General features: G+C 39.5%; 1 protein-coding gene across 1 annotated transcript; it reads right to left on the reverse strand.

Moving 5' to 3' along the window:
* Nucleotides 1-1060: 1060 nt before the first annotated feature.
* Nucleotides 1061-11681, reverse strand: LRRC42 (leucine rich repeat containing 42). Its single transcript, XM_075182130.1, has 8 exons — nt 11427-11681; nt 9843-10297; nt 7534-7665; nt 6043-6161; nt 4817-4905; nt 3404-3517; nt 2862-2946; nt 1061-1990 (listed from the first exon to the last, which is right to left on the reverse strand). The coding sequence occupies exons 2-8, from the start codon at nt 10292-10294 to the stop codon at nt 1731-1733; spliced, it is 1251 nt and encodes a 416-aa protein (XP_075038231.1). The 5' UTR covers nt 10295-10297; nt 11427-11681; the 3' UTR covers nt 1061-1730.
* Between the last annotated feature and the right edge of the window lie 12 nt (nt 11682-11693).

Here is an 11693-nt window from a genome sequence, read left to right on the forward strand (position 1 = left end):
AAACCAGTACAGCCTCACCGGGCGCTCTGGTACCGACCTCACAACAATCAGCATGTCTGTGACTATACGCAGCTCAGCGCTGCAGATTAGGCTGTTACTATACCGCAGAGACAGTTCCTGCGGTCCCAGATATGCCCTCACCCAGGACTCGTGGGTCTTAGGAGAATGCCTATTAATGCTGCAGCACTACTTATACTGTATTTGTGATATTGTATATAAAGCACTTCGGGTAGATTATTGATATTAACCTATGTCTCTCTTCTGCAGCTTCACACTGGTTGTGTTATTGATGTACATAATATGCTTTGCAACAAATAATGCACTTAAGTGTTGCATTCTAGAACACCACATAAAACGTGTAATTACATGTGGTCGTATACAAGAATAAATGCATTGTAAAGGTGTGAATCAATAAATGCAGCCAATTTATTGGTATGATGCTTTGGAACTAAATATAAAAGGTGTATTTATAATTTTGTAGCAATTTTTTCCGTGGCTTTATCACATGCTGCAGTTTTGCCAATTTTTCTCTTATGGGCAATAATTTAGTATTTGTCTACTTTGAGCTGATGCGGAAACAAAATAGTCCCTGTGTTGTAATACATATATTCCTCCTACCTTTTTTTTTTTTTTTTTTTTAAATGAGAATTACGTTTCGGGTACCTAGTAGATACACTCTATAAAATATTATGCCTAACAAACATTTAAAGATAGGCAGAGGATAGCATTATGAAAATAGACCCCATGGCTCTATTACATTGATTTATAAAAATGAAAAAATACCCAGAAAGTTAGACATATGCTTTAAGACCATTGGGTAAATGTATCAAGCTGGGTTTGAAAAAGTGGAGATGTTGCCTATAGCAACCAATCAGATTCTAGTTATTATTTATTTAATATATTGTACAAAATGACAGCTAGAATCTGATTGGTTGCTATAGGCAACAGCTCCACTTTTTCAAACCTACAGTTTGATAAATTTACCCCCTTTTGTGTTTAAAAGGCATGTTATCTAAAAAAGTTTTGGTAATTATAAAGTCAATTTAACCAGGAAATAAAATGTGTTTGTAACAAAATAGAATTTATTATATGCCGCAAACATAAAAATACTATTAAAAGTAACAAACTATACTGTGGAACCTCAATCGGACATATAACCATCTAAGCAATCTTTTCAGCAATTGTCTCTTTCCATTTGGCCTCATCACTCTCCTTTTGATTCTCCAGGCATTATTCATAAGCATGTTAGCTGTTGCCTGATTTCTAAGGGGAAGACTGACCAGTGACACGAAGATATAGTTAGGAAACCCGTGGCTCTACCAAAGATTCAAGATATTTTGGTCACACAGAGGTAAATGTATCAAACCTTCTAAAAAGAGAAAGGGGTTGCCCATAGCAACCAAAGAAATTATAGTTATAATTCTAGAATGCACTAGATAATGAATGATAGAATCGGATGGTTGCTATGGGCAACACCTCCACTTTTCTTTTTAGGTTTTCTAAATCTACCCCCGAGTCTTTCTTTACCTGCCCCAATCCAAATATGCGATATGGTGCTTGGCAAACCCACAAACAGCACAGGTAGTGAATGGAATATGATCTCTGGCTGCACTATTGCCAGACACTGTAGAGTTTCCCCCTAGAAAACATTGGTCTCTGAGGGTCATCAGACCCCTGCTCTGGTCACGTGGAGAGAGTTAGATGAGCGATGGCTCAGTAGGAGTTCAGGCTCAGTAGGAGTTCAGCAAGTCCCAGTCCTCTGGAGTGAGAGCCACCCGGGACCTTTTTGCAGGAGGTGGAGAAGGGAGAACATCTTGAGTTTTGTCTTCATGAGTTCTTTTTACAGGGAAACGTTCAGAGTGAGACACAGAGGGGACTGGATCCTGGTCTCCCGCCGGTCTGTAAAACTGCAGATGTGTGGAGGTCGCTGCCGGAGTAACTGGGAAGATACATTTCTCCATGGCTTGGTGATTCGCCTTCTCTTTTCCATCTACATGAATAATACATAACATATCACACTGGTGAATGCTATAATCTACTATCTCAGTGACATCCCTGAATCCTAGCAGACTCATCTCAGTGACATCAATGAATGCTAGCAGACTCATCTCAGTGACATCACTAAATCCTAGCAGACTTATATCAGTGACATCACTGATTCCTAGCAGACTCATCTCAGTGACATCACTGAATGCTAGCAGATTTATCTCAGTGACATCACTGATTCATAGCAGACTTATCTCAGTGACATCACTGAATCCTAGCAAATATATTGACGGCTTTTCAATATTGCTCAGTCCACAAAGGGTATGTCTCCACTTTGCGAGATGACACCGAGTGTAGACGATGAGAGCACTTTAACTCAACATAAAATGTTTTCTCCTAGTACTCTTTAGATGACTCACAGAAATTCATATATGTTGCAGTAATAGCAAAGCAGCCTTCTAAGCGGTTATTAAAAAGTAGAGAATGCAAAACTGTGTCTTGGATAATGAATTATATTCTAAAATATAATGTTCTATGCTACGTTATAGAGTCTCATTTTAGATTTGGAGTAGAATTACCTTTTTGGAAAATAAATAGTGCACAAACACTGTTGAAAATGTAGCTCAAATTACTGTAGTAACAAACTCAAAACAACAATCTAACTTTGAAATACGTAATGGAAAACTGCTGTCCAGGCCATACACATGAGTTGAACCTCACGAATGTACTCAAATAGCTGGCTCATGAAGATAAAGTACATTATTTATGCAGCTATTCATATAGAACAGCCATATAACAAAGCTCCACGTTTAGTGTAAGTGAACATTCTGTATGTTATGTGCCCAAATTGGGATAGGTTGATTTGAAACACTCACAAAATTGTTGAGCTGCTGTCCAGGATTTCAGGATTTCCTTTGGTTTGATGGCTGATGCAACACATTGATCCCACTGTCTGAAAAGCTGAAATATAAGATAAGATTTAGTGCTTTACTGGTATTACCAGGAATAACAGGCTTTTAAGATGACCCTCCAGTCTCTTATCTGAGGGGTCCTGGGTGGGAAAATTGCAGCAGACGTTCAGCCCACAACACACAGTATTAGCATACCCTAGCTAACCTAGCACTGCTGTCAGCTGAATCATTGTGTGTAGATAACAGGGACACTTTACAGCCAAGCTTGCGCAATCTCATCTTCGTAACTTACTACATATGTCTTATCTCTGCCACCTGTATCAAGACGTCACGCCTGCTACACTAGTCTGTAGGCACGACTGTCTGGTTCTTTCTGCTTTCATCCCGTCTCTGCTTATGTGATTAAGTAAACATCAGGAATTATGCAAGTAAAAGAACAAACAAGCAGCAATAACTGTATCTGGTAAGGCCTCTACAAGAGAACAATACGGTTCACACACATATACCTGCTCTGCCCAGCCCTGAGTCCTGCAGTCCACATGATCAAACTGGGTCAAGGGCTTCTTGGCATGATGCAGACCTGTCCTTGTCTGTATTCTCTTACATGTTACAATGGGATCCTGAAACAAACACAAATACAGACATGTAATTGTGCAGAAACTCTGTAATTTCTACTTTATCAACAAATGAGATTGCAAACAAACTCCAAATATCATAGATTCTGACATATGGGTCTATTTACCATTGGTGGCAGTAAGTATCATCTTGTATCTCTGCATACCGCAGTATTACAAAATGCACAAAGCCCCTCCTAAACTAACTACCACCTTTACTGGCAGCCTAACACTGCTGGCGAAAGGAGGAAGTGACTTGTGTGGCTGCTGCACATGAGCGGCTAAGGTCACACATGCACATAGCGATGGGACTTGGCGGTGCACCCAGAGGGCAGCACGGTGGCTAAGTGGTTAGCACTTCTGCCTTACAGCACTGGGGTCACGAGTTCAATTCTCAACCATGGCCTTATCTGTGAGGAGTCTGTATGTTCTCCCTATGTTTGCGTGGGTTTCCTCCAGGTGCTCTGGTTTCCTCCCACACTCCAAAAAAAACATACTGGTAGGTTAATTGGCTGATAACAAATTGACCCTAGTCTGTCAGTGTCTGTCTGTCTGTGTGTGTGTGTGTGTGTTAGGGAATTTAGACTGTAAGCTCCAATGGGGCAGGGACTGATGTGAGTGAGTTCTCTGTACAGCGCTGCGGAATTAGTGGCGCTATATAAATAAATGGTAATAATAATAATAGAGAGAGGTTTCTCCTATGGCGATGGACGGCTATTGACTACTGGAAAGATAAGCCAACGCCAGTTTATTTTTATTTAGGGCTCGTGGAGAAAAGTAAAGCGTGTTAAATTGGGTCACATCGCAGTCCCCATAGGAGTCTATGGGGACTGCAGTACCCAGTGTGAAATAGATGAACACAGGAGAAATCAGAGCTTTAACCCCTTGGTAAAATGATGGAAGAGCTGCTATGGCCACTCTCTGGAGAAAACAGCCGTTTTAAATAGACCCCTTAGTCTTAAATTCATTATGTTTTTGAATGTCACATAATATTTTTTCATAGTGTATCAGTTTGTACTTCCTGTGTTTGGTGGCCTATCAAAATTCCAGAAATTAAGGACATTTTTAGCTTGTTATTTGTATGTTTACAAGAAAGGACGTCTTAAATAGTTAAGAAACATTTCTTGTTTATCATATAATAATTCTGCAGATCAGTTTATGTATTCAACCCTATCACAGATTTCAGTGTGATGGTCTTTTACAAACAAAGGTCAGTACGGTCTTTATATATATATATTATATATAGGATCTACTCTGGCCAGGTATACTTTAAATGCTTTGGATATCAGCTCAGCAGTATTTTACCTGCACACCTGTGTCAGAAAGGTCCAAGAATAGCAGCTGTTTAAATACAAGCAGGAAGGTGACCCCCAGATCAGTGATTCCCTGATTGCCTAGAGGAGAAATGGTAAATGTTAAACATAGATTGACAGACTCTTCCAGGTCTGTGTCCAGCAACGTTAGATTATAAGGTCTCAGAAACAGGGACGTGTTTGTATATAAAGTATTATGCCCAAGTTATATATTACAATGGAACAAGGAAAGGAAAATAGTTGCATGAAGAAATAATATAGCAGTTTGTGTGCCCACATGCCTGCGTCTAGCATCTGCTCCTAGAGTCTATCTGTAGTGTTGTCAATCACCAACTCCCAAGCTTTGCAGTCAGCCTGAAAAGATTCATGGGACTTGTAGTTCAGCAACAGCTACGAAACCATATGGAACTCATGTTGTGTTTGAATACTGGACTGTGCATGTTTGCATACAGTCTGTCTTACAGGGAGTTTCGTTATCCCGGGTTATAATAGGAGACCTGCTGAAGCTATCCTAAACCTGAAATACATGTTTTAGGGAGTCTGCAGCACAGCTGTCAAATTACAATTACAATTTTAAATCAATATATCTGATATAGATTATAAAAAAACAGTAGAATAATAATAGGAAAAAGTGTTTCAAATGTATGCAGACAATTCCCCATGGGAGAACGGCTCCCTGGGAAAATTCTTATCAAAATAACCACCGTTGTCCCATTGATAGTTTGCTGAGGGGATGCGAGAGGTGGGACCGGTGGGGTCTAGCAGCTAGAAGAAAAAAGGTTATGGAATAGCTGCAAGGAGTCATTGTAGCCCTAAGAGGGAAAACCAGTGTAGGAGACGGTTATTTTCAAGCAATTGTTCTTTGAGCAACTGTTGTTGTAATGAGCTGCAATCAATTACCATCAATCAACTGACATCCAATGTTAATAATGATTCATGAAGTGTTATTATTCATACTTTAGTGTTTGTTATTAGTTTTAGAATATGTAACAATTTTGTGTAATGAAAACCAACCAGTTGCTTGAACAACATTCTCCTCATAGTTAGGTGGTTATTACTTTAGTGAATGTCAAAGAATACTTTTTAGAACACTTAAAATCAGAGTTTGACATAAGTAGTCAGGGACTATTTATTTTAGTACATATGAACATGCAGATTGTTAGAATGCAACAAACCTCACCAAAAAGAGCATGTAAACCCCTTATACTAAATACTTACATGACAGGTCTAGCAGTGTCAAGCACCCAAGTCCTCTGTTCAGGACACGCAGTGGAGCAGTCATTTTCCTGACCCCAATATCCGACAGACAATTATCCTTCAAGTATAGCTCTCTCAGGCTGCAGAGACAGCAGCACACATCACATTAACAGGTAAACTATACAAGACTCTATGGGGTATATTTACTAAACTGCGGGTTTGAAAAAGTGGAGATGTTGCCTATAGCAACCAATCAGATTGTAGCTGTCATTTTATAGAATGCACTAAATAAATAAAAGCAAGAATCTGATTGGTTGCTATAGGCAACATCTCCAATTTTTCAAACCCGCAGTTTAGTAAATATACCCCTATATATTAATTAAATGACATAAGACAGGACGTCAGTGCAACCCAAAAGGAATGTCTCAGTTAGGATTAATGAAGTCCATCTTAAAAATAAATATTCTAGAAATGTAATTAAGCTTTGCAGTGTATTCTATTAAAAAAAAAAATCACATTATTTTGATTACATATTTTCCTCTGGATATTTCCTTGTTGTTTTGTATATGTAGTACAGGTATAAGAACTGGTATTCCATGTTCTCGTAATCTGAAACATTTCAAAACACGGCTATAACCTTCCTCTTCCAAAACCAAAGGGGCCATTTAAATAGTGCCAGCACCGATGAAAAATGCTGAATTCCTGATGAAATCTTACAACCACGTTTTCTCCCTCATAGATATTTGTTCAAGAACATAGCAAATGTGTTTCTACAGCCAGTAGGTGTCATTATAAACTTAGAGAGGAACGTACCATAAAAGTCAAACACTAATTATGAAGCAAAATTGACTGAAAATTGTGACTGATACATGTTTGACAAAGTGCCACAGTTTCTGTTTCAAACTCATAACACAATGAGCACTACAGCCATTAAATCCACAGAGGGCTGCACACAGTTAGTTGGGAGTAAAATAGAATCTTTTACAAATTGACTTCTAGATATAATTAGAAGTCAACATTCTATTGGAAAATTACTGTTTTAAATATGCAATATCTATTACATTTACAGTCAAGACTAAATTATGTCTTTTATTTTTTTATTCTCTGCAATTACCCCCCTTGTACACCAAAGCAGAAATAAAGGATCCGTTGACAGGACCCCTGAGTTTGGGCCAAACTCCCCTCTGACTGTGTCTGAAGTCCTAGGATGCTGCAGGACGTACAGCTTGGATTTCCAACGTACGGAGCTTATTGATGCTGTCCAATTAGTTGACAATGGGCATTTGCAGGAGTTTGCATTCAACTTCCAAGGACAGTACGTGTCGACGGGGGTGAATATCTATACAACTGCTTTTGGCTAATTGGAAGGAGGTTTATTCTAAAGAAAGTATAGGTGGAATTTGTCTTTAATGGGGAACTATTAGAGAGCAGTAGCAAAAGGGCAGCATATGACTCATACAACACCAGACTACTATACTTGCTATAGTCAGTGGGAAATATACATCAGCGTACCTGCTCAGAGCCGCGGAGGTAATGTGTTCAAGGAACTCGTGTTCGTCCCCCAGTTTACAGCACGACAAGTCCAACCTGTGAAGGCCGTGAAACGATGTAATCGCCTCCAACTTCTCCGAGACCAACAAATGCCTGCACAAAATGCATATATCATTATGAGCTCATACAGGTAGAAATGTCACCCTCTCTGAATAATACATACATGAATAAACCATAGGCACAGGCCTTATTATGAGGTGGACTGAGACACTTATCCTGTGCAGAGGGGAAATCCACTATACAAATGCTGCCAACATCTAAATCACGGATACGTGACATTCTGAATTATAATAATAATAATAATAATAATAATAATAATAATAATGTAACAATATTATTTTCCTACTAGTTATCGCTATGTTGGTCTATGCGAGAATGAGACAGGCACCATTTTAATTGCCACTTTAAACAGCAAAACGATTAGGTCCACCCCTGGGCACAACTGTTCTGGGAGAAGACTGCTAAAATATATATTTTTTTAAAGAAATCCCACGACATACTCTGGTATAAAACACAATTTGTGTTGCAGCGTGCAATATTACAAATATTACTCATGCCAACAAGGGTAACTTGTGGCAATGGGATCATCAGAAATGTTTTCAGACTCATTGCTATTTAACCAAGCCCCCACACCCCTGACATAAGCCTTTGGCAGGACACCTCCCTGCCTATCCCCTAATCTGTCACAGTTATATGTTAATAAATAAATCAAGTATCAGCAGCTTGTTCACCAAAATGGTTTTGCCATCCCCTTTCAGTAACGCTCAGCAGAAAAAAAAACAAAGACACTGGTACAACGTGTTTCATCTTGAGCAGAGTCTTCAGTTCATGTCTCTGCTGAAGATGAAATGTGGCAGGGATAACAAGAGCAGGACTTCATGTAACGGAACTGAAGTGAATACTGTACTGCATTGCAAACTCAACCCATGAAATAAGAGGAGCGAGCAGCACCACAGAGAGAGATCTGCTTAAGGTGACCACCTATGGCTTTAAAGGTAATAAATATTAATTTGCTGGGAGCCAGTATAAATGTGAACTTCATTTTTAAGCCACAGTGCAGTCCTTTTGCCTGGAAACAGATGAACCATGTGGGACCGAGAAGCTCCTAAAGCGATCGGATTTACTAAGGACTGATAGGATATATGCTCACATGAACAGAATCATTACAAACATTATTATTTTTAATCATATGACACTGTTCTTGTCCTCTGGTCTACAAACTTTCAAGCGTTCTCTGAAAACCTACCTCTTCAGACAAGCTTATAATATTCCTCAACCACCCTCTTAACCTCACTACCTTAGCCTATTACACAATTTCACACAAGACAACTACCCCCTGACCAACATTGTTGTGTGACAGGATCATTTAGCCTATAAGTCACTTTTACCTTTGCAGTCTGGCTGGGCCAAAATGCAAAATGTAGACTTAACCTCATGTGTCAACTCCCATTGTCCAATAGATTGTAAGCTTGCGAGCAGGGCCTTCTCACCTCTTTGTCTGTTTTACCCAGTTTGTTTATTAGTTTATTATGTCTGTCCCCAATTGTAAAGCGCTACGGAATATGTTGGCGCTACATAAATAAATGCTGATGATTATGTTTGCTCATGCTACTATATAAATGCTTAAAATAAGTGTGTGTGAATAAGCTTTTGGATCATTGCTGTGCTAATCCCTTGTTTCAAGTATATTTTGACATAAAACATTATCTGTATTAATTTTGAAGCACTGTTCATATATAGATTGTTTTTTTAAGTGTATTTAGTCTCTGGTCCACAAAAATCTGCTATAGAGAAGTGACTGCTGTCAGACACATTTGTCTAGCGATGTAAGCAAGAGTATGTATTGCATGTGGCAGCTAATTCGATTGGCTACAGATCCTGTGCAATCAGCTAGTGTATAAAGTATACACCAGTGTTGGCTAACCTGTGACACTCCAGGTGTTGTGAAACTACAAGTCCCAGCAATAAGCTGCTATGTATTGACAAAGCATGCTGGGACTTGTAGTTTCACAACACCTGGAGTGTCACAGGTTAGCCAACACTGGTATACACCCACTGAGGCAGAAATTTGACACCTGACAGCCAGGCTGTCAATGTGGCTGGACCAGGAGCCAAATGCAGGCAACCGTGTTAATCCCACAAAGGTATCCCCACAAATTACTACATGAGGGGGGTGGGTCTCTGTACATACTAGGAGTTATTACAAAAATAAACAACTTATTTAACTCTCCGTGTCCAAATCATGTATACTACAAGATTAGAACACATACTTGCCCCGCAGACACAGTGAAGACAGCATCAAGTCTCCATAAGCCTCTGTGAATTTCCGAAGGGCCACAAGGCCACTGTTGGGTTTACAGAATTGTTGTCTGGCTTCTGCAGCAGTGAACAGTTTCTCTGCAATCTGCTCTGGAAACCCAAGAAGGGAGTCCACATGCTGAATGTTATCAGCAATGAGATCAAGCGCCAAGGTGAATAGAGGTTTGGCAGAATATCGTAGGCTGCCCTGATCTGTGTATGTGAAAATAAATGGCTTCTCCTTGGGTTTACATGTATCCTCCTGTTTCACACACAGTTCCACTGAAAAACCCTTGGAGAAAGTTCGAACGGGGCGAGACCGCCTCCGTGAGCACTGTGATCCTGCCAAGAACAACTGGCCTTTTTCACGCACGTAAACAGGCCCTTCGTCCTCGTTACTCTCCAATTCTGAGGACTGTGACATGTTCTGAAAATGAAAAGGATAAAATATTAGCAGCTGCCCTACAGCATTCAAATCACTTTACAACAAGAATGATTTTGGTTGCACAAGTACCATGCACGCTTCTCCTATATGCTGGTTTGCCAGTTGAAATATTACCGTGGCCTAATGGTTAGCACTTCTGCCTCACAGCACTGGGGTCATGAGTTTGATTCCCGACCATGGCCTTATCTGTGTGGCGTTTGTATGTTCTCCTTGTGTTTGTGTGGGTTTCCTCCCACACTCCAAAAAAACATACTGGTAGGTTAATTGGCTGCTATCAAAATTGACCCCAGTCTCTCCCTCTCTGTCTGTGTCTGTGTGTGTGTGTGTCTATATTAGGGAATTTAGACTGTAAGCTCCAATGGGGCAGGGACTGATGTGAATGAGTTCTCTGTAGAGCGCTGCGGAATTAGTGGCGCTATATAAATAAATGATGATGATACACTGATTTTGGAATGATCTTGTGGTTTTCTGCAACATTATAATACCTCAATATAAATACACAAGCCAGAGAGCATATAGTTTTACTTCTGAAGTATTTCCCATAGCCCCTTACGTATGCGTCCCCCTTACCCTATGTATCATAGCATTACCTCTTACAAGAAATATATATATGTGTGCGTTTCAGAAGCTCATTAAAACTTATGATATTTAAGATACAATTATAATTACAGTAATATTCCCCATGAACATCACAAGTTTTCTCTGAAAACCTACAGAAATGTACTGGGGAAAAAACTGTTACTAGAATGGTGGTAACTTCAAACAACGGTGTACAATTAAGTATAAAGTAATATAAAGTAATTATTCAGTCAAACATGTTAAGGTTACGAAGATATTTGTGAATTTCATACTGGCTAAACCTGTATTTTAAGTTTATAATCTGCATAAATGTACCCAACATTCATTACACACTAGGCGTTTTGTAAGTTTTGTTTATATAGCAATTCTAATAGTAGTAGTAGATCAATGTAATACTAGCAATGGGTCAGTGTAATAATCCATATTTTGTGGGGTATTTTCTATACATTTCTACATATGTACACCATTCCCTGTCCCCTACAGTGTCACCTGACCCTTATTTCATGTATATTACATGTATATTAGATCTCACCTCAGCGAATAACTTTATCCTCCAACATGCAGTGTAATTAGGAAGCACATTTCATGACTCTGCACTGTAATATCTCATACTCCTGGTATAATGAGACCTCCAGACTCCAGCACTGATATAACTAACGATGGATAGAGGTTATCTGCTGTATACTACTGAGGTGATCACACCCCTACAATTCACCGCTCTCACCGGGCTGACCCCGTCTTGTCAGCCTCCCGGAACCTTCCTTCTGCGGAACCTTTCTTCTGCTCTCCACAGACGCTT

Source organism: Mixophyes fleayi, chromosome 8 (assembly GCF_038048845.1).
Source record: "Mixophyes fleayi isolate aMixFle1 chromosome 8, aMixFle1.hap1, whole genome shotgun sequence".
NCBI lineage: Eukaryota > Metazoa > Chordata > Amphibia > Anura > Limnodynastidae > Mixophyes > Mixophyes fleayi.

What these genes read in the sequence shown, in the direction of transcription:
- LRRC42 (XM_075182130.1), bottom strand. Translation starts at nt 10,294, where the DNA reads ATGTCACAGTCCTCAGAATTGGAGAGTAACGAGGACGAAGGGCCTGTT. An exon ending in TTTCTGACACAGGTGTGCAG is followed by an intron (nt 3,518 to 4,816) that starts GTAAAATACTGC and finishes TGTTTGTTTCAG; the next exon opens with GATCCCATTGTAACATGTAA. An exon ending in CTCAGGGCTGGGCAGAGCAG is followed by an intron (nt 2,947 to 3,403) that starts GTATATGTGTGT and finishes CTTATATTTCAG; the next exon opens with CTTTTCAGACAGTGGGATCA.